The sequence below is a fragment of the Polypterus senegalus genome, chromosome 1 (genome assembly GCF_016835505.1).
Source record: "Polypterus senegalus isolate Bchr_013 chromosome 1, ASM1683550v1, whole genome shotgun sequence".
NCBI classification, from domain to species: Eukaryota; Metazoa; Chordata; class Cladistia; order Polypteriformes; family Polypteridae; genus Polypterus; species Polypterus senegalus.
This window is the reverse complement of record NC_053154.1, coordinates 75,023,433-75,047,299: the sequence shown is the minus strand read 5'-3', so window position 1 is coordinate 75,047,299 and position 23,867 is coordinate 75,023,433. Positions and strand designations below refer to the sequence as shown.

The following is a 23,867-nucleotide window of genomic DNA, read 5'->3' as shown; positions in this document are numbered from 1 at the left end:
GTAACAGATTTAGTTAAGTATAATAAGTTTAACACAAACTTTCTTATTTTATCCAATCTATATATATAACTCACTATGGCAAGACACCCAGATTCACTAAGCCGCCGACAAGTAAGACACTTATGGCGCATGCAGGAAGGAGCCACGCCCACCAACTCCAAGACCATTGGATACGATGACAACTCGCAGAGCCACGGCCACCAACTAGGACGCGACGATACAGAAAAACCGGCGTCATTTATATTCGGCGCCTCTGAGCCACATTGACTGTTCACAGAGGCATGTTTCTCGCAGAGGTGAATCACCATATGCAGCGTGTAAAAAGGTTTGCGAGGGGTATCCCATGGGATCCTTAAAACAATACTTTACAACTGAGGTTAAAACACAATGAAGTAAGCAGTCTTTAAAAACCGAGTTTTCGGTTATGACGCACGACCGCGTGTACCATAGCAAACTGTTTTACACGCTACATACAGCAATTCGCATCCGCGACAAACATGCGTCTTCTTCACTCACGGACAATTACACTGTGTGCACAATTATTAGGCAAGTGAGTATTTTGACCATATCATTATTTTTAATGCGTATATTCCAACTCCAAGCTGTATTAACTTGAATGCTTATTGGATTTAAGCACGTCAGGTGATGTGTATTTGTGTAATGAGGGAGGGTGTGGCCTAAGGAGATCAACACCCTATATCAAGGTGTGCACAATTATTAGGCAGCTAGTTTTCCTCAGGCAAAATGGGCCAAAAAAGAGATTTAACTGACTCTGAAAAGTCAAAAATTGTAAAAAGTCTTTCAGAGGGATGCAGCACTTTTGGAATTGCTAAGATATTGGTGTGTGATCACAGAACCATCAAACATTTTGTTGCAAATAGTCAACAGGGTCGCAAGAAACGTGTTGAGAACAAAAGACGTAAATTAGCTGCCAAAGATTTGAGAAGAATCAAACGTGAAGCTACCAGGAACCCATTATCCTCCAGTACTTTCATATTCCAGAGCTGCAACCTACCTGGAGTGCCCAGAAGTACAAGGTGTTCAGTGCTCAAAGACATGGCCAAGGTAAGGAGGGCTGAAACCCAACCACCACTGAACAAGAAACATAAGTTGAAACGTCAAAACTGGGCCAAGAAATATCTGAAGACAGATTTTTTTTCAAAGGTTTTATGGACCGATGAGATGAGAGTGACTCTTGATGGACCAGATGGATAGACCTGTGGATCAGTAATGGGCACAGAGCTCCACTCCAAAGTGGAGGTGGGGTACTGGTATGAGCTGGTATTTTTAAAGATGAGCTAGTTGGACCTTTTTGCATTGAAGATGAACTCAAAATCAACTCCCAAACCTACTGCCAGTTTTTCGAAGACACTTTCTTCAAACAGTGATACAGGAAAAAGACCATGATTTTTATGCAGGCCAATGCTCCATCACTTGCAACGAAGTTCTCCACTGCGTGGCCAGCCAGTAAAGGCCTTAAAGATGAAGGAATAATGACATGGCCCCCTTCCTCATCTGACCTAAACCCTATCGAGAACTTGTGGGCACTTCTTAAACGCTAGATTTACGGGGGAGAAAAACAATACACCTCTCTGAAGAGTGTCTGGGAGGCTGTAGTCACTGCTCCACAAAAAGCTGATCATCAACAGATCAAGAAACTGACAAGACTCCATGAATGGAAAGGCTTATGACTGTTATTGGAAAGAAGGGTGGCTATATTGGTCATTGATTGATTGATTGATTTTTTTTGAAATGTCAGAGATGTTTATTTGTAAATTTTGAGGTGTTTGTTTATTATTCTCACTATAACAGATGAAAATAAACAAGTGAGATGGGAAAATTTTCATTTTTCCTTTAGTTGCATAATAAATCTGCACACTAATAGTTGCCTAATAATTGTGCGCACATATGTATTCCCCTGATGATGTTCACACTCACATTTCCATTGTGAAACATTCAGGTTTATTAACATTTTGGATTGACTGATAGCACTGTGTTTGTTCCATATTAAAATTAATCCTCAAAAATACAACTTGCCTAATAATTCTGCACTCCCTGTATATGTTGCTCTCTAAAGACTTCCATCTTTTCATTTACTTTCTGTTGTATCCTCAAACCCTCCCTTTTTAGACAACTGTGTCTTTCCAGAAGTGTTCAACTATCAATAAATAATTATGTGGCGTCTGTTATGCCGCGGATTCACTATTGTGTTGTATTTTGCTCTCTCCAGAGTTCCATCTTTTCATTCACTTACTGCTGTATTCTCACACCAACCCATTTTAGACAACTGTGTCTTTCCAAAAGTGTTTAGCATTCAATAAATAATTATGCATGAGATTGAGCATGTGTCTACTTGGCACAGAGAGGCGTGGGTAAGCTGTTGAACCCCATTCGGGCTGCAAACCGTAGAATTCCCACTAAGTGCGACTCATACGCTCCCACTGGTATGGTCTACCCTTTGTACACACCCCTCTCCCACCTCGCTACTACCATGGTCGGGTGTCTTGGTGGATTATATATAGAAAAGCAGCCAAAACCGCACAGAGCAATGAAAAGTCTACGTGAGTCACAGGTGCATCTGGACTGTGCAAAGACGACAACGACTCAAATGACGAGTTGGAGGTGGGCACATGAGCAGGCAGTGCATACTGAACGAGAAATCAGCAGACTAGCATGACGGAGGGCGCAGAATGGACGTCCTTCTCCTCTCCTGCCATTCTACACACTGCGCCTGAGCGCCGTGCACCCCATCCCTCCATCTGGCAGGAGAAGACGCGATGGCGGTCCGCCCGTTTTCAGTCACGGACGATTGTGTGTTGGTTCGTCCCGTGCATTGTTACAATGTTGCTTTTCTTGCTGATTTATTACATTACCAATTTTTCAAATGTTAATTTTCTCCCTGTGCTTAAAAATTATTAAAAAACCGGCCCGATTATACGCCGTGGGTTGGCTAGTATTTGTAATTTAGGAAAACTTGCCTCTGGGATAGCAAAATAGAAACAAAAAGAAAACAGCAATCATTTAGTAACAGAGAAGTAAATAACTTACAAACTATTTAACTACTTAAATTAAGTCTGTGGCATAAAAGATCTCAACTTTTAGTTGCATAATTTTCTCTCATCTGGTATAACACTAAATAAGGTACTACAGTAGTAATTTTAACATTACCTGAGAAATAAAAAGCACTTTTCCCCGAAGTGCGTTAATGTGGGTAAATTGTAAAATATTTGATCTAACATATCATGTGCCTAGTGGAGCTGTTTATGATAGATGTATGTGATGATTATAAAAACATTATGTGAACAGATTGATTTCATCCCTTTTACGAAATGTTAATTGTCACATCAAGTTTGGTGCCATGTCTCCTCAGAACACTTGACAAAACATAATACCAGAAATAAATAAACTTAATATATATCATGCAACAAATATTACATTGCTAACCATAAGATATATGACTAAGACAGCAAAAGTTTTAAAAATTCAAAATCAAAGCAGTGAGAGAAAAATATTATTGAATACATAATATTAAATGTTAAACATTCCTATCATTTTTAGAAGCAGAACAGTCAAAAGGAGTCATCTCATATTTGTAAAATCAGCTTGAGATGACCGATGCTTAAATCATTTGAAATGTCCGGACACCCATTTACTGACCCTAAAATATTTTATTAAAAAATGTAACTATCCTAAAGCAAGGTCTCAGTTTAGCAAACCACTCCTACTGTAAACTTACCAGTGCTGCTACAATATTTTCTGTATAGAATGTACCCAATTGTAGCACTAGCAGGAACACCGACAGCTAATGCCACTTTCTGACTGGTGGTTAATGTTCCCCAAGAGCCATCTGCCATTGATGCCATTATTGTAACAAGTGAAGCCTAAGCCTAAGGAGACAAAAAATGCACAAATAAACAAACATGAATACACACTTTTTGAAACAAAAATATGTTACAAATAATTTATGAAAATGTTCAAATGACTATGTTATGTATAAAACATTATTAAAAGATAGCAAAATTTAATTGGGACAGCTCTCTGTCCTTATTTTTTTTTATTGAAGCCTGAAAGGAAACTTCCTAAAAATAAATTACTTCTTAAGTTGCTAAGACATGCTTGCTAATGGCTAACAGAAAAAAAAAAAAAACATTTAGTTTATACTTTATATATATTTATTGAACTAGGACTAAAATTTATCTTCATTAAGATAATACTTTCTAATTTAACCTTAAGCACATCAAACCTTCATAGTATATGCTGAAAAAGAGTATCAGAATACTGACTGAATCTAATATGGTCGCAAATGTATTGAATTTGTTGACCCAACATAGCTCCTCTCCTATCCATGAAAATTAAGAATATGTGGACAAAGTGGCTAAAGAATATCAACAGAAATCAGTTTGAAATTTCAAAATGAATTCCAGTCGCCTTTAGTTCATGCGGATAGCAGGACTCGCCAGAACTATTAAGGCCTCCAACATGAAAGCAACACAAAAATATAAGAGGTCACATACACCCAAAAAAGGGTTGGAAACAAATTGGTGCATATAGAAATGGTAGGTAAAAATGCACCTAATAAATGTTTTGCTACTTGCATCTTGTCACCATACAGAACTCCCAATCCTCTTGTTTAATCCATGTTTCTTTCCAGTGGTTGATGATGGTATAAGTCACAATAGTCAGGCACACTTTGCTTCCTGAATTTGAATTTTTGTAAATTGGGCTTTTACTTCTGGGTCCACTAGCAGTGAGTTAACATTTTGCAAAGTCTGCATGGCCAGGTGTTTTGTGTGTGTTACTCGCATAACCAACACTTGAGAGAAGCATATTGTACTCTCCATTAAAATGTGACTGTGTCTAATCTGAAATGTCCCAGTAATACTATACAAAAAATATTTTTGGCATGGGAAAAATTATTGCTTTGGTTGGGATAAAGTGTCAGACATTTAAGGGACCATCATAATCATATCTATATTTATTACCTGAAAGTGTAAGTTAGTATGGGTTTTATGAGGACTGGGAGACAACACATAATTAAAACATAGCGGTAGGATCTGACTGGGAGTCAGGAAAAATCGATCAAAGTCACAAATACTAACCAAAAATATCAAGTATTACCTTCAAGCAAAGCTTATAAACCAGGAGTCAAAAAGCAAGCTGCACACCGTCTCTAAGTTTTTCCAATCTCAGATGAGATGGGACTGCATGAAGTGACACTTGTGTGGTTGGAATGAATTTGTCACCATCACATAGTCTTGGATCATTATGGGATGCAATACTATGGTAACCGGAGACAACACTCAAAATTTGTGGTGCCCATTATACAACACATGTAACCATCACAGCACATGTACACTAAGACTCTAAAAAAGAAAATTTATGTCAAAATAGGTTTTCAAAGTTAAAAAAAAAAAAAACACCCCACAGGAATACATACATAGATGATTTTTGGACTAAAGGAAAACCCTGGAAAAATGAATAATAATAATTAATTTTATTTATAGGGCACTTTACATTAGCCGTAAATCTCAAAGTGCTACATAAGTTTAAACAAATGCAAAGCAAGATAAAAACATAGATAAAACAACAATAATTTTTGCATTTTTGTTAATATGCTTTCCTAAATAGAAAAGTCTTAAGTTTTTTTTAAAACAGCCCACAGCCTGCTGTGTTGTAAGGCTCTCTGGTAGGCCATTGCAGAGCCGTGGAGTAGCGGCTGCAAAGGCTTGGTCACCCATTGTATGGTTTGGTCACAGGGGGGCGAAGGCGGTGGGTATTTGCAAAACGGAGGTTTCTTACAGTGCACTGTAGTATTAGGAGTTCCTTCAGATATTGTGGAGCATTTCCATGGATACACTGGTGAGTGAGCAGACAGTTTTTATTCGATACGGAGGTGGATAGGGAGCCAATGAAGTGACCGAAGGATTGGTGAAATGTGTACATATTTCGACACCATCATCAGGATTCTTGCAGCACTTTTTTGAATTTGTTGGAGCTTACGAAGACTTTTGCTGGGGATTCCGATGAGGAGCACACTACAATAGCCCAGCCTGGATGAAACAAAGGCATGAACCAGTTTTTCAGGATCACAGAGGGAGAGGTAGGGACAGAGTTTGGCTATGTTTCGGAGATGAAGGAATGCAAACAAAGGTGATGGACATGTGCCTCAAATGACAGATGGGAGTCTAACTTGACACCCAGATTTGTAACAGAAGGGGAGAGGGTAACACTATGGTCAGAAAAGGAAATACAATTTACAGAGGAACGAAGTTGATGTGGAGTGCCAATTAAAAGAGCTTCAGTTTTAGTGCTGTTCACCTTGAGAAATTCTTGGACATCCAGGCCTCAGTCTAATCCAAGCAAGAAAGAGTTAATGAAGGTGTAAGAGAATTTGTATCCAGTCTCACACAGAACTGCGCATCATCGGCATAACAGTGGAATGAAACTCCATGCTTGAGGATGATGTGGCCCAGGGGTAGCATATAGATATTAAAAAGGTCGGCCCAAGGACTAATCCTTGTGGGACCCCACAGGTGACAGTGTGGGTACAAGATTTAGCTTCCCCCAGTAAGATAGGACTCGAATCACTCCAAAGCAATGCCAGGAAGTACAATCATATAGTGAATATGATGAAGGAGAATATTATGACCTACCGTAACAAATGCAGCTGTGAGGTCCAGGAGGATAAGAAGTGATGGACAGCCCTGGTCAGCAGCCATCAGGAGGTCGTTGCTGACTCTGTACTGTGAGAAATTTGGAAAACAGATTGAAATTTTTCACACTGATTGAATTTTTTGCGGTGATCCTGGTGGCTGGACCAAAACCACCTTTTCCTAAACCTTAGACGAAAATAGAAGGATGGAGATCGGATGATAGTTTGCTAACACTTCAGGATCCAAAGAGGATTTTTTTTAAATGAGGTCTAATAATTGCGGTTTTCAATGCCAGTGGGACTAAGCTGCTCGGGAGAGAGTGATTAATGATATCAGCAATGAGAGGGCTTAAGTCTGATACATTAGCTTTTACCAGAGGAGTAGGAAAAGGGTCCAATGAACACGTTGAAGGCCTCATCCTCTGTATGATGCCCTCAACTTCTTTAACTGTGATACAGCGGAACTGGGAGAGGCAGCCCATTGGCTCTGATGTGGAAACATCCAGCGTTGGAGGGCTAGAGACAGACAATGAGGAGCGGATGATGTCTACCTTAGAGGTGAAATATTCAATGAAATTATTGCACTGTTCCTCTGTGGAATTGTTACAGGCACAGATATGAGGATTAAGTAAATGATTTATTACGGAAAAAATTTGTTTGGAATTTCTAGGTCTGTTGTTGATTAAATTTGAATAATATTGAGATCTGGTAGTGGTCAGTGCTCTGAAGTAGTTTTTTTGATGTTCCCGATAGGCTAATTTGTAAACCATTAAACTGGTTGCAACAAAACACCGCTCAAGGACTCGCCCAACTGCTTTCACCTGTCGAAGCTCACTTGTAAACCACGGGGCAGATTTTACAAAAGAGATCACCCGTGATTTAACTGGGGCATGGGTTTCAAGGATGTTCTGGAGCCCATTGTTGTAATAATCAACTAAGTCATTGACAGAAGAAAGGTGTGGAGCAATAGAAAAGTTCTTAATGTGAGCATTTAAATCAATCAAATATGTTTTTCAAGTTCCTGAAGCAGATGCAGCGAATATGTGGGTAGATCCATTGAGACAATTTTGTGATCAGAAACACCCAGATCAAATACTTGGGAGGTCAGAGATGAGGACTGAGTCAGTGATGACTAAATCGAGGGCATGGCCCTTGTTGTGAGTGGGAACCTTGACAAGTTGCCTCAGATTTAGGCAGTCCAGAAGCTCTAAGAGCGGAGCAGCAGAGTAAATAGAGGGTATGTCCATATGAATGTTCAGATCTCCGAGAATCAGTACATTTGATGATGTTGTACAGACAGATGAGAGCAGCTCATTTATTTCCATAATGAAATCATTGGTGTTGTTTTGGTGGTAGGTAAATAAGAAGTATTTTTTATAAAAAGTGGAAGCTTGCAATTAATTGCCAGGCATTCAAAAGTTGAGAATTTTGGAAGGGGGTGAAGTGATAATTGCAAACCTGTCCAATGTATTACAGCCAGACCACCACCACGTTCAGAGCGGCGGGCCTTTCCGAGGTAGGTGTACCCAGGAGGGCAGGACTCGTTGAGAACGGAGTATACCTCGGATTTATGCCAGGTCTCAGTCAAAGAAATAATGTCAGTCTCCTTGTCTACAATGTGATTATAAATTAGACAGGTTTTATTTGTCAGGGAAAAAACATTAAAAAGTTCAACTTTGATGTTTATCGAGGTGTTGCTTTTAACCAGAGGACGAAGAAAGCTGAAATCCACTCCAGGTTTTCTGTCTCGCCTGGACAGCCACCGGGCAGTGCTTTTAATGTTCAGGCTGCGACGAAGCGAGTTGCTGCTGACCACAAGGACGGAATGGAGCTCCCGGTCTTGATGTAAACAAATCGCCAACCAGACCCCCACTACGGATGTGGCAGGGGCAACGGAGGAGTTGTTTGATGACTGTGATGTCTAATGTAAGGCTGTGGTTGTTGAGCTCCAACAGTTGCGATGGCAGATACTGAAGCATGCCGACGAGTGGAGGAGATGGGTCCCGATGTAAATAGTTTAACAAAGTCCTTATGTGCACAGTTAGACAGCTGTGGTGCAAATCGAAGAGGACCCCAGAAGCTAGACAATCACCAGCGACAAAGCCGACATCCAGGAAATGTAATAGGGGACAGAACACTGGTGGACAAACTGCGGGCAGTTGCAATCGACTCCAAAAGCCTTAGTTCAGATGACAACATAAAGAGGTATACCAGAAGAAATTCCAAATGCCGTCTACTGCAATCTCAAGTGGTATCAGTCAGTTGGAGACTAATACAGGCCAGCACTGATAACACAACACAAGTCGGGCCAACAATTGCCACAGGAAGGATTTCTCCCAAGAGCAACGATATTAAATGCTGTAAGGTGTTAGCAGCAAATTACAGCCGTTAAATGCTAACGTTCTGTACAGTATCCAGAAAAACAGCTACAATCAAACGACATTCAAAATTCAAGTAATACAAATACTTGAATAATACTTAAATTATGAATATAGCAAGGAGAAGCGGCAAACAGCCAGCGCCTGCGTCCTCTCCCAGCCAATAATAATAATAATGATGATTAAGTCTGTTCACAGGGGAAACTCTTCACTTTATTCTACAAATTTCATAAAAATCTTAATCACAACACAACAGAGACAAGTTCACACAGTATTTGGCATAGCCCACAGTACTGGTTTACTTTCTCTGTAATTAATAAACCTATGTTAAATGTACTTCTGTCACACCTAACTTTAAAAAAAATATTTTTTGGAAATTCTACATACATATAAACGTTTTTGTTTATTATGGAAAAAAACCTAATCACATCTATATTTATAACAGTAAATAGATTTCAAAGGAATTATTAGAACATGCTTTCTTGTTTTAAGAAAGTTTTAAGTTCCTAGTTAGGTGCATCACATGAGTATTTTTTCTACAATCCTCCAGCACCTTGTTGTTTTTATCAATGCTGGAGAAAAACATATGACTCTTATCCGTTATTAAGATTCATATAAATCAGTTAATTTGCTACTTCCTGTTATTTTACATGCGTCACACAATTCTTGATTGATTCCTTTTAGCCTTAATGTGTACGTTCCATGATATTGAAAAATATACAGTTTGCACAGAAAAATTAAGTGTTACTAAGAAAAGCATTAGAAAACTGGTTATTTAACTTACTACAATAAGCTTTAATCCCTTTGTCTTTTTAAACTTGTTGTCCTGCACTGAGACGCTTCCACAAAAAACTAACAAAGTAATAGTTTAATGTCCTAACACTCAGAAGTACCACAAACAAAAATTAAAAGCAATACTCCACATAATATTGTTATTTAACCCGAATTCAAAGAAAAAAAAATCTTAAAAGTGTGTATCTGGAAAACCGAACACGGGGGTTGGCGGGCGAAGCCCCCTCATATTTATAAATTATTGCATTTGTTTTGTTTGTCTTTTGCTCCCTAGTAACAAGTGTGCTTGTTTGTAGTCTAGAACTATCTCACTCCATCTGCCTCAGAAGTATTTAGTTCCTCTCTGATGGCTCCCGGAGGGTAAGAGTAGGCCCCCACATCCCCTCAGCCTTAGCACTGGTTCTCCACAGGGGCTATGTGCTGAGCCACCTTCTCCTTACCATCTACACCCCCAACTGCACAGTCTAGCAACAGTAGTAGCAAATTCATGAATGACACTACAAAGATGGGGCTCAACTCTGGGGGGAATTAGTCTGCAATTATCGGCATGAAGTGTAATGGTTGTCTGAGTGGTGCAGAGACAACAATCTAGTTCTTAACACCACCAAAATTAAGGACATGATCATCGACTTTAGGAGGAAGAAAACAAATATTCAGCCCCTTTTCACTGAAATGGAATGTGTGGAGAGGGTCTTGACGTCCGGTTCCTGGGGATGCACAGAGGAGGACCTGAATTGGAGCACTAATACCAGAGCTGGTATGGAAGTCACAGCAGAGACTTTACATCCCAAGGATCCTCTGGAAGAACCATTTCACCCAAAAACTGCTCCTGTCCTTCTACTTGTGCTCCATAGAGAGCATATTGACTTATTGCATCTGTGTGTGTTTGCCATCAGCACTGCATCAGGGAGGAAAGTGCTCCAGAGGGTCTTCACCACCCAGAAGATCTTTTGGATGTCCTATCCCATCCTTGGATGATCTTTACAGCTCCATCCCATCACATCTTTAAAGATCCATCCCACCCTGGTCAGTCTCCGTTTAAACTGCTGCCCTCGGGCAGATGCTTCAAGACAATAAAACCACAAACAAAAAATAGTGTTTACCCAAAGGCCGCGACTGCACTAAATGATGTTCATACTGTGAAACTTTATTGCATAATTTGTTCCCTTTAAACACCTGCAGAATGTGAAAAATGTCTTGTTGTGTAATATGCTTGTATTGCTTTTCCACTTTTAGAATCTCTTTAATAAATCTTCATATTTATATGTTATTGTAATGTTGCAATTTCTTGCTATTTTGCACTAATAGGATGGCATCCAATTGCGTTGTACGTGTGAAATGAAGATATTCAAATCAATTCAAAAGAATGTCTCAGATCTGCAGTGTGAATTACAAACCTGACGGTCCAGAACAATGCACATTGTAAATAATTTAATATATATCATTGTCCCACAATAAGCAGAGCCAATGAAGAAAGGAAGCTAACTGTGTTACAGAAATCTCCATTTAACTCATTACCATCTACTTAGAGTCTTGGTTTTGGCAAAACAGAAATTTCTGTTTAGAGAAGTTTGTTTTTTTAGTGGTACTGCAGTTCTTGTCTTGTCAACTCTTGGGACCCCAAACTCAAACTTGAGTCCTGTCACTACTCCTACAAGTAATTGGTGTCCCAGATTGACCAATAAAAAAATCAAAAGCAATAATGGTATTTACATACCCATGGGTGTCTTCTTTCAAATAAATAATACGTTTCCATGTTGTCTGCTCTCTTTCATTAGTAATATATGCAAATTGCACAACTTCACAATTAGATAGCTGAGGCTCAATGCATTCCAATAATGTATAGTTGCCTATGATTGGTCATTCCATTGTCACAACTGTGTATAAAGGTCAGGAAATAAATTGCGTGTGTGACGGTTCATGGGGATTGTTTGGTTGACATACAGCAAAACTTGAAGTCTGTACTAAGAACATTTCCTTCAAAAAAACAAACAGTTGAGGCGTTTCTAGAAATGTTTCAGAATTCTAGCAATACGGAATATGAAAACCTTGAGCCAGATTCCGATGACAGTTTTGACTCTACTGAGAAAGATGAGCTTGCTGAAGGACATAAAGCTATGTTTAATTTGAAGGTACTTCTTACAATACAACTTTAAAGCATTGTGGTGCGCAGTTTAACAGCTCAAATGTTGTGGGTTCAATCATTATACCCGGAGGTTGTCTGCTGCACATTCTCCCTGTTAGTTTTCTGAGCAGTGCTCTTCCAGTTTCAGCTCAGAGGATCTGTAACATACCCACTTGCAATATAATACTGGTGGGGTGACCTCCTTTGATTGTATGTCACTGAATTATGGTGCAGTAACAGAGGACCACTCCTCAATCAAATGCACTTGTATCATGTCACACCATGGTGCTATTTGTACTTTCACATGACCAAAGCCACCAACACCCCCAATCTATCAAAAGTCACTGTTCATCTTCATTGTTTTGAGTTTGCCAGTTCCGGTTTGCATACCAAAATTGTGATGTTCAGGCTGATTAGACAATCAGCCCTGTATTGGCTGCTCTGTGAACGGGGTCCCCCTGATCAACCCCGTTTCCAGCCCTGCACCCAGGAATGCCAGAAAAGGCATTGACTCCACCCTACTACCTAAAACTGGAAAAGGCTGATATTAAAATGTATGTACGTACTTAGTTTACTCCAGATGTGAAATGCATGAAAAAAAAACCAACTGTTTTAACTTTGCAATGACAGTACATTAAATCTAAACTTGGTACAGGATATCCAAGAGACTGAGGGACAAAAGAAAATGGATTCCAAGGTTGTGAATCATAAAATGGCTTGTTTATGTACTGTAAAATTCTGTTTTTGGGGAGAGAATTTTCTAAACGCCTCATTTTTTGGTGTCCTTTGAGTTGACATTGATGTGAATGTTTTTTATGCATATAAAAAACGTCCTTTAAAAATTAAGTGTTATAATCACTACTGTTCCGCCATATGTAGCTCCATTATTACATAAGCAGAATAAAAGTCGTTTAATTTTGGGTATGCAACTTACGCATAATAATGCCAATAAACCCCTTAAGGTATAAGGGGTTAACACTGAATATTCAAAATACGTTCAAAAAGACTTTGCAGGATAATTGTCTAGACAATTTGTTTTTGGTGTTCTTCTTCAAGAATGAAGACAGGCCCCTTAACTCGCAAAACATGTGAAAGAACTAGCGCAAGGCGAAAGCTGCATTATTCCCGTCTTTTGGGAATAAATGCTGCAGTCTCCACTGCAAGCAATTCGATTTACTTGCTTCTGCAATTTGCCTCAAGGGAAAAATGCAATGACGGTTCTGTCGATCTGTACACCCAAAAGGACAAACGCGAACTGGTCGGCGTGCTGTTGCTACGCATCAAGTGATTCCATCCGCCAACATTTGCCGTGAGAAAGTGTGTAATTGAACCTTCATAAATGAATATATTTGGATAAAAAGTGCTGAAAATGCTGCCTATCAATGACTACAACGATTAGGCTAGCGCGACGCTTAGAAAACACACGTTGTATTTTCACCAAAATGTCGAGAACTCGTTTTATGGCAAACACCACTCTTGATAATGTGGCACATCAAATTCAATTTAATATAATTTAAACGTGCTCCAGAGGTATGACTCCTCACCAACCTGAGTTTGCCTGGTCAACTTCGTTACACTAGCCCTCGTTTATCAGACGCCGTCCGCCACGGTCTCTTCACACGGGTAACCTTTCATCATCGCGGCTCTCGTTGCACTTAATAATTTCCTTATCTTCTCCAGCTGATCTATCTCTTTGCATCCAAACTCGCGGACGTCCTTCAGTCCCGCCTCCCGGCAATCATACTGCCGTGTGGACTTCACGCAGCCAATGAGCTTGCGAAGAAGCCAACAATGTCATTTCGTGACGGCACCGCCCTTTAGCCGCACTATAGTTTCAAGCGGTGACCTTGGTGGTCCAATCAAATTCCTTTATATTGTCTAGTGTTTTTTTTTTTTCAATGGAGAAGCATTTGTCACTCAAGGTTGAGCGTGCTCACTTTTTTGCGCAGCTTGCAAGGTTTTTTAAAGTGGCATTTCGTCCATCCTGTTAGCAATTGATGTAAGATAAAGAGGTTTTCATTGCAGATGGAAATAAGTCTCAACTTTCGTTTTTTTCTTAACTATTGCTCACAATATTCTAAGTTGCTTCACGAAATGAGACTAGTGTCGGAAACTTATGATTTCGAATTCGTGACCGAATGGTTAGTCTGGCATTTTAATTAGTCCTGATACAAAATGTTGTATCGATTACTTATAAGGTGAAGATGCCTCGGAGGAAAGGCGTTGTATTCTGTTTTAGCTTAAATGTTTATTTAGCTACATTTTATGCTCGTGTCAACCATGTTTACCCCCATGAGGCATCTTTAAAATATCTTCAGTTGTGGACAATATTTCTACTGTCTGAAAGTGTGGGCAAATATAGTGATTTTCAGCGGCTGAATCAGAGAAGAACAACCATTAGTAGGAAAGAACTGCAATCCAAGTTGATGACCAGTACAGGGAAGAAAAGCAAACTAGAAATGCTTTCATTGTAACCTGAATTTGAGAGTTGTAAAATATAAAATTATAGCTAGACACATGTTTCAGTACACAGAGTTGGGTTGCAAGTTCTTGGAAACTTGCGTTCCAGCAAAAAAAAAAAAAAACCCATCAGCGGAGGTTTATCGTGAGGGCTATAATTTACCCCGTTATATTGTCTTGGACGCAAGTTACTGTGACAGAAACATAACTGAGTATTAAAACAATACTGTATATAGCACTCATTGCTACTACAAACAACTATTGAGTGCAGTATATCAGAATGTTACATTAATTTTGCAAATTTGAAGTCCGAAAGCTAGGAATTTCAAAATAAAATGCAAGATAAACATCTGGATGCAGCATTTGCCATTTCATCCAATATGTATTTCTGGGTGCTAAACACCAACAAGTGATTCCCAAGTTATGACCTGGGACTGCCTGTTGCTGAAGGTTTTTGATTGGTTCACAATCAGTGAGATTTTTACCTTTAATTGACTTCACTGTTTAATTGGTTATTTTTACTTATTCTCTATTTTTGCATTCCACAAAGTCTATTAGTGCTAGATTCACCTGCATAAGAATTTAAGAAATATTTGTATTTTTTCTTAATTTTAGATGCTTTGCAATGTCATTTTCTTCTTAATTCACCCTTTCTGTGGCGTTTGGTGTTATAATTGTTTTTGAGTTACTGACAATTAATGACAAGCATAGTAGACACCAGAGCAAGCAGCATTGATATCTAAAGGGCAGCTATTTTATTGTTTTACTTACTCAGATCTAGACTGTTCATTGATTATAAAACAAGTTTATATCACTCTTGTATGAATTTTCCTAAATTGCTTATTACAATAGAAATTCACAAGGAGCTGGAACCTATCTTTGAAGCATTGTACTGCAAAAGTATTTCTGGGTGAGGTACCATTCAGTCATTGGGCATGTTCATATTTATATATACTGGACTAATTTAGAGCTGCTAAATCAACTTAACCTGCAACATGGGGGAATGGTGGAAACATTTATTGACACAGAATAACCCTGGAGCTGTGAGGCAGATACACATTTATACAATCATACTGTCCACTACTGTGCTATCTTTTTTATTTATGAAAATTGTGTATTGAATTCCATTTTATTTTTACAGTATTATAAGAAGCAGCACACTTAGACTAGTATTGTTAATATTTGTTTCTTTATTTTCTTACAGTTTCCATTTTTAATGGTCACCAGTAAAAGCAATTAAGTATTATTCTTTAATACTTTATACATTCTTTAAAAAAATATAAAAATATGCATGAAGCATGGTTTTGCAACCTGAATAAAGTAACAAACCTGCCAAACAGACCAGCCAAAGAACAGTTCAGATACCAAATTGCTGATTGCATTCTGCTACCAATCAAAAAAAATATGACAAAGCATTTACTGTTTTGAATTAAATAATCAATACATTCCAAGAAGTCAATATTTATAACATTTTTTCTAGCAAAATAAATTGTTTCTTTATTAGCTTCTCTTTTTTGAGAGTTTTAATGAAATGACTTGTACTTTGAGGTTTCCAACATTTTTCTTACTTTTAACACCCACTTTCATTTAAAACAAGTCTAATATAAAGAAGCAGGCATACATTACAATCTCCCAAGCTTCCATTCGTCAGGAACAATGATACCAGAGTTTTATGTTCTGAATAAGATTTAAAAATGACAGTGTTTTTAACTTTCTCACAAGTTTACTAATTATAATACATCAAATAATGCATAACAATATTTCTGCCTGTGTGTTACTCACTGAATGTATGTATGGTCATTATTAAGATACAAAATCAAACTATGGATATCCTTAAAATATGAGAAGTGATTCTGTATGGATAAATCTGATTAAATTATTACTCTTAGTAGTTAGAATATACATAAAATAAAACCAAATACATTAATTACTACTTAAAAGGAATTACTCTTTATCAAAGGAAAAAAGGAGAATCTTGTGTGTTTCCATACAGTGTTGAATGGGGTGTCTTACCCACAAGGCAGAAAGAGCCATGTTCTGGATATTTGTGCATAGTCTTCAAAGTCTTATGCTTCTTCTGTTCACTCCTCTTACTTTGATGGTTTGTGGTCATTAGGTAATTTGGTAACTAGGGCATCCTGACATTGTCCATTTTCAGTGAGTGCCATATTCCTGTTCAGGTTGCAAATGGGAATGATGACCTATCCCAAAAGAATCAGGTGCATAGCAGGAACACACTCTGGGTTAGGTTTATGTGAAAGCGTACTTAAAGTTGCTGTAGGCAACTCATTTTTGTGATCTACCTCTATGCATTACTAACATACTGTATTTTTAAAAAGCACAAAATCTTAAGTGGAATATTATTGTCTTTAAAAACCAGTTCCAGATTAGACTGCAGACATCAGCAAATTTGCCTTTTTACCTGTTTAATTAGAAGTAATAAGCTATGCCACTACAAATCCTTAGTAATACTTGCTTAGTTTAGGATATCTAGATGGAGATGTATTGGCTGGTTTGTTGCAGAGATGATAATATACAGGGTTTGGAAAATTAAAACCAAGGTAAAGATAAAAAGCCGAAGTAGTGCAATATGAAATTTGATTTGGCAACTCGCAAAGAGTGCAACAATACTACTCAAACACAAAAAGCTGTCAGCAACATGTACAGCAGATAGGCTGGTGGAACATTATGAAACTTCCCACCAAATTTCTGGCAGTGCGTTATCCACTATTGGCACCTTATTAAGAGGGCAGCAACCTTCAGAGACTTTCCACAGAGTCATAGACATAACAGGGTATTTGATGTTACTGAAGTGATTCAGGATATGGAATACATATTAATCATGGCGATGAGTGAGTGGCAGTAGCTTTGACCTCATGCTGTTCTGTACATCGTTAGATAGACAGAATGCACTTTTATGGCAGTGAGTGATATGGCAGCAATGATTGCTAAATAAAATTACTCTTTAGGATTTAATATGTGAAATAAAAATAAGGCCATTCATTATAGAAATTCACAGTACATCTGCCAAGTAAGTTTTTTCTATCATAGTTTTCAAAACAGATTGAAGGCCCACTGCTTTCAGAATAAAGCAATAATGGATCAATTAATAATGCCACATTTAAAAATGTTTTTTTTAATTATCATGAATATAATACACGTGCTCTGTGTTTGTTATTTATAAACAAGATGTACAAAGCCCCAGCTCAAAAACTGCAGTAGTAGAACACTTAGATGCATCCAAAGTAATCAATATTTTTACATTGTGTATTCCTGTGTTTTCAATTATGTTTGATTTTGAACATTTTTTGTTTTAAGTTGTATCACTTATGTACAGTTATCCTTTGATTCTAACAGTTATTTTTTAAATGATCACCATGCAAACGAATTCTAGGCCAATAAAAAAATGAAGTACATGCTGTCTTACAAAGTGGATTTAACATACAACGGAGTATTATTTGACTGTTTCTTTACCTATATGTACTGATTTTGAATTGCTATATACTCAACTCATATTGTCTATAAGTTCACATCTACTTATAAAAACCCTTCAAATTCTGATTCTTTCTAATTAAAAATATTTGCATTATCTTGTTACTTTGACATTTGTTTTTGTTCTCTTTTACTTAAATGGCCACTAGCTCATGTTTTTGATTTTGCCGATTCATACATAAAGTGTATCCAGCATAGCATTAAGACATATTCACTGTGAGCTAGTTTCCTTGAATATTTGTATACTGTCAAAAATTTCCCAAGCATCCCACAAAGATCATTTTACAGTATGGCAGAGTGACAAGAATGCTATATGCTATCTGTAACAAAAGTCATTCACATGATGTTATGCACATGTGGCAATAGTTTTCAAAATTAAAAGTTAGAAATTTAAACTATTGGAATGAAATAAAATTAGAAGAATAAGTATTGGAAAATATGTAAAATCAATAAAGTATATCACCTGCTTCAGCCATTCCTCAAGGGCATACTAGCAAAAATGACCCAGAGTCTCATAAGCAGAGTCTATAAGAATCATCATGATTGTGTTGAAAAATTGATTAATTACACCACCAGGTAATCTTAAAAGGATTACTTGCTTGTGTCACTTAAGCACAACTGTCCAAACAGGAAGGAAGTTCAACTTTTGATTGTACATAGACGTAAAGTTCAAGGGAAAAGATATCCAAAAAGAAATATAACGTAGTTTGAATTTGTGGCCCAAGTAATTTTGTAACTTTAATGATGAACAATTTGGAAAGAAGTGCCATGAAAAACTGTGTCATGGATTAGCCTGTGGTCTACCTATGGCACCCCCTTTAAGGTTATCTTTCTGTTTTTGAACCACTTTATTCTGATAAGTAAAATATTTGAACTCTGCCCACTTTGGTGAATGGATAGATAACATTAACTCATTTAGGTTTAGCCTAGTAATGACAGTCTTTACAAGTGAAGAGTAATTTAGGTAATGATGAGCCAATTATACAGCAGGAGGGGCTACTTAATATAAGGAAAGCAGTGCACTTCCAGTCAGCCTGTAGCCTCTAGTTCATGTACTAAGTCCTTTTGTTTTTATGCTTTGCCCCTTGGAAAACTTTTTTCTGATAGTCATGTTGTCCTTCTTGATGCATTATCTGTGTTTGGAATTAATTTCTTCTTCTGTTCTAGTTTAATTAATATTTTCTGTGTTAATAAACCTTGAAAGTGAATCATTAGATTCTGCAATTTCCCTTCTTTCATCAAGTACAGGGAACCCTTTGTGGTTTTTGTATTACTTTAAGTGCTTCATTTTGCCATTTTTCTCTTCATTGTACCATTCTATTTTAATTTCCTTGTTCCTGTTTTAGTTAGTTAGTGTGGTTGAAGTTTGGTGTAAGTATTCTGTAATTGTTTATTTGGATTTGTGATTAATTATTTGAGCTCATTCTAATTTTTTAAAATCTTTACTTTTAATTTATTTAAGAATTTAAATTAAGATTCAATATGTTGGATTTTTGTAGCTCTCAGTTAAGGTGTTGTGTTCTGAATTCCAGATATTTAGCATGGGCTTTAAAAAACACAGTGAATCACTAGACGGTTCATGAAAATGGGGCTTCACAAGCTCAAAAGACTGGAAATGTAGAGAATAGCAAGGATCTGAACTGAACACAAGGAGAGAATGTGGGGAGGCTACACTATAGAAAAGTAACAAAAATATGTATAAGCAGCAAAAGTAGAGCGGTAGGGTCTTGGTTGCATAATGTTGATTTGTTGTTCCTATAACCACACTTTCATATTATTTCTTTTTTGTATTTTAATATGTTGTCAGGTGGCTCTTACTTTGATACACCTTATCAAACAATATAGGGTGAGTCAAGTGTATAGACATTTAATTGAAGTATCCCTTACAGATTGAGAAAGGAACAGTCTTTGTGATGTAGAGGAGTTGAAGCACATGATGAATTATTATTATTATTAAATAACAGAGCTTACTGTTTCTTGTTTATTTGTAGATTGTTTAGTTATTTGAGTTAATGGAATATTTTTTGTTAATTACTTTGTTTTATTGTACAATTGGCTTTCATTAAGTTTTCTTTTTTCTCATTTTTTTTTATTTTCTTGTGTTGGTTTTGTAATTGTCCTTTGTCTCACATTTGTCCTTTCTGTCTTCATGTCGTGCCAAGGGGAGAGGTATGCTGTTAAAATGAGTGGTATCTGAGCTACTCTTTAAGTACTGTGCAAAATTTAAGATAACAGCTGGGGAACTGAGTATGTTTCATTGTGTATTGGCTCCCCTTTTGTGCTTTTGTGAAGTTACTTTTATCCTTTTGTTATCCTTGGCCTTTCATATGTGACGCTTAGCGGTTCTTATCATTTTTGTAATTGAGCTTTGGTAGTTTGGGTGTTATGATATGGGTTCTTTTAATTTTTTCTTCTGAAATTTTCAATTTTGTAATTGTCAACCTTTTGTTTTTTAGGCCTAAATTATCTTCTTGGTTATATTTTTGGATTACTTGGCCTTATCTCCTTTATTGTGTGTCTGTAATAGTTGGCATTATGTTCTTGATTTTATTTTTGGATTACTTGGCCTCATCTTATTGATTGTATGTTTGGATTATGGACTTATATTCTTAATTGGATGTTTGGATTACTGGATCTTGTTATTATTATATAGAAAATTAGTAATTCAATCTTTTTTAAATATATAAGTTTAAATTAAGCCTATTTTGGGACTCATGGTGTATGTTTTCTTTCTTGATCAAAACTATTACATCTTAACGGATTAAATCAGAATCTTTTTCCAGGTGTTTTCTTTGGTTTCTAAACTTAGTCTGTGGCATTTTAGAAACAATACAATGTACAAAAATATTTCTTAATAGTCTCAAGAAGGTACTATTACTACATCCTAGAAATTTCAAGATAAAGAAAATGTGGTTCACTGTACCAAGGAGAGAGGCATGCCTAAGGATGAAATCATCAGGTCAATATGTTCCTGATTTCTTTGCTGACATTTCAGAAAAAAAGCCTTTTATAATAGCATCAATCAGTACTCTCACTTCAATTGGAACTTTCAGTTCTACTAAGACTGCTATAATATACATGCTGTGAGCATATGGAATGTTAAATCGGAAAGAAATTAATATATACTTGTTTGGTTAGCTACAGAGAGGAAGTCCTGCAATAATTTTTACTTGTATGTTTTGCTGTCACTACCAGTATGGTTACTGCTAGTTAGTTAGTATTCTGCTGATTTACTCTTACTTACAGTAAATTTTGGTACAGAGCAGATGACACTTGAAGGCTGATATATTACTGTCAGTTGTGTCCTTGGAAGAAAACTGCATTCCCAACATTCTTAAAGTACTCAATATTTAAATTATGTAACCTTTAAAGAATTATATACTGACAATATATTTGCATTTTTTAAATACCTGTGTGTTAAATTTAATCTTTTATTAAAACTTTTCTATATTACTGGCAGGTTAGAGACTTTGATAAAACCAGTCAACTTCCCTTATTATCTGCTGTAGAAATAATGCTTTCCAGCTGCATGCTTTACACATGCTTTAGTGCATTTCCAGATAGCCTAAGTCAATATTGGGACCTTCAACTACCATTTTCAGGTAACAAATTGAAATCAGTCCTCACATAACTGCAGTATTCCTCAATTTGTGCAAAACATGATCAAACACAACTCAGAACTGTTCAGTTCACACATCTTTTTTGTCTCAGTCTAAAATTAATCTGTTTCATAAAGCCAGTTATAAGCATTGTCACTGGGCATGTACTTTAGTGAACTGCACATTTTGGGAATGTGACCTTATTGGAATTAAATTGTTTATTATTCACATAAATTTAGATTATGTATGTTAAATTAGAAGAACAATTTATTCACTTTGAGGAAGAAGTGTTATTCTTCAGTTGACTGAGCATGCTAAGCTTTTTCTGATCTTTTAGATTTTTCGATAAGTTTGAGTTATTGCTTTAATTTATTCCTTCCTTACATTCTAGCTGATAAAGAGAAGAATGTCTGATTTGAATTGAATAAAATGTAGTGCTGTATGTCCCCTAAACACTAATGTAACAGGAATAAATGAAGATTGATTCATCAATTTTCTGCTGTTGGAAGCAGAAAGTGTTGGAATCATACATACTGCCGGTAGTCATAAAAGACAGTTCCGCATGTGCTGTGGAGGAGCAGCATAGCATCCAGTGTTGATTATTTTGCAACATTCCACATCTTTTTACATGTTCTTTGTTAGCCGTGTGATGTTTTGCCCTCTGTTGGTGCTACTAATAAAATACCAAAGAAGACTCTCAGTATGCATGAACACTATTTCTTCAAAAGAATAAGTAATCATTTACCAGCATTTAAAGAATATAACAGTGGTGTATTTATGTTAACTTTCTAAATAAAATAAGCATTGCTTGTAATTTCAGCTGCTAATCCTGTTTCCTTTTTTCCAGGTCTTTGTTATTTTTATTTTTTTCTTGGCTGGTTCTTCAAGCCTTGCACAGCCAGAACAGGAATTACAGTGATGACCATTGTGAACTCTTGACACACCACCTGTAAACATCATTCTAGATGGTTGTTAAATAGCAAAACCAATGTGCATGGATAGGATTTTAATAGATTTTTGCTGATTTTTAATGTAATAATACTTCAAAGAGTTTGGCTTGATGCTGAAATCCAGATTTAATTTTTGCCAAAGAAGAAGCTGCTCAGAATTAAATTTTCATCTGTTTTTAGCTTTTAAATTGAATATAAATTTAATTTGCCCATTTTCAATTTAGCATTTAAGTACTGTATAGTGGCAAGGCTACCTGCTACAAGACAAAACATCTAATTTGTTAAGTAATTTAAATGTAATTTTATATATGTTTTAAATGTAAATGTTAGGAAGGCCTAAGAGTCTTATCTTGAGGAACCATTACTGATCACAATACAAAATATACTCAGCTTCTTTGAAAGTGCATTATGACAGAAAAAATAAACTGATGCACACAGGAAAATCTGATAAAATACAGCATGGCTGTAATTACACAGTTATTTGAAATTAATGCTTGCAACCTTTATAGCAAACTAAGAATTAATCAATTAATGTCATTTCTTATAATCTCAGGTGCGTCGTCTAAATTGACATTTTAAATATCAGCCACATTTTCAATAAAAAATTTTTTAATTGCTTTTATACAATTTTATCTGTCAAGTCATATCTTATTAAAATGTTTCTAGATATCTGATTCAACTCTGTAAGTGCTACAGTGCCAAAAGGCAAAGGTTGCTGCCCCCTGTGGCCAGATAGCAGTCTTACATCAACAAGAGAGTACCAGAAAGTGCAAAAGAGGACACAAGCACAATCATCTGAGCAGACAGCAGGCCTGCTGGAGCATCACTGAATACCAGTCTGTATGACACCATCTCTTCTTTCTGCCCCTCTTCTTGGGCAGTACAACGGTATACACCATCCTTCATTGGGAAATCTTCAGTGTCTATAAGTGGGCAGGAATCCCCATTTATAATACAGTGGTAGCGTTTCTGACAGTTGTCTTTTTCCCACACATATGTTGCATGGTAGGAGTACACTGGACAGGGCAGTGAGATGTAGCTGCCTAAATCTAAGGTCACTTCCTTAGGGAGCATATTGTGGACTTTGGGATCTGAAGTAAGGGACAAATGAGAAACATCTTAAATATTTTTGCATAACAAACAACAGACCAGGAATATACTACAATGGGATTGTGTGCAGTAGAGGAGACTAGAAATGTACTGCTGTACTTGTCTTTAAGACTTTATAAACAATGCATAGTTCCATATGTTAAATAGACTCATCTGGCCTTCATAGCACTAAGCTTTGAGTTTGAAAGAAACATTTTTTTTGGTGTACATTAAATTAATATGACATTATATAAATGTTTCTGGCTATATTTTCACAAAGAAATATGCCTTAGAATTACACTACAAGCCTTGACAAAACATTATAGTGGT

General features: G+C 36.8%; 2 protein-coding genes across 4 annotated transcripts in view; both read right to left on the bottom strand.

The window, feature by feature from the left end:
* Positions 1-13,702, bottom strand: part of tdrkh (tudor and KH domain containing) — a 66,862-nt gene extending 53,160 nt beyond the window's left edge. The window contains exons 1-3 of one of the 3 annotated variants that reach the window (XM_039750836.1): positions 13,496-13,702; positions 6,654-6,743; positions 3,737-3,887 (exon numbers count right to left, since the gene is read on the bottom strand). In XM_039750836.1, coding sequence (XP_039606770.1) covers positions 3,737-3,863 — 127 coding nt within the window. In that variant the 5' untranslated portion in view covers positions 3,864-3,887; positions 6,654-6,743; positions 13,496-13,702. The remainder of the gene's footprint in view (positions 1-3,736; positions 3,888-6,653; positions 6,744-13,495) is intronic. The other 2 variants (XM_039750828.1, XM_039750844.1) reach the window with 2 other exon arrangements.
* Positions 13,703-15,579: 1,877 nt separating this feature from the next.
* si:ch211-113g11.6 (uncharacterized protein LOC559008 homolog) overlaps positions 15,580-23,867 on the bottom strand; it is a 48,225-nt gene continuing 39,937 nt past the window's right edge. Inside the window, exon 14 of the mRNA XM_039750874.1 lies at positions 15,580-23,539. Coding sequence (XP_039606808.1) covers positions 23,190-23,539 — 350 coding nt within the window. The 3' untranslated portion in view covers positions 15,580-23,189. The remainder of the gene's footprint in view (positions 23,540-23,867) is intronic.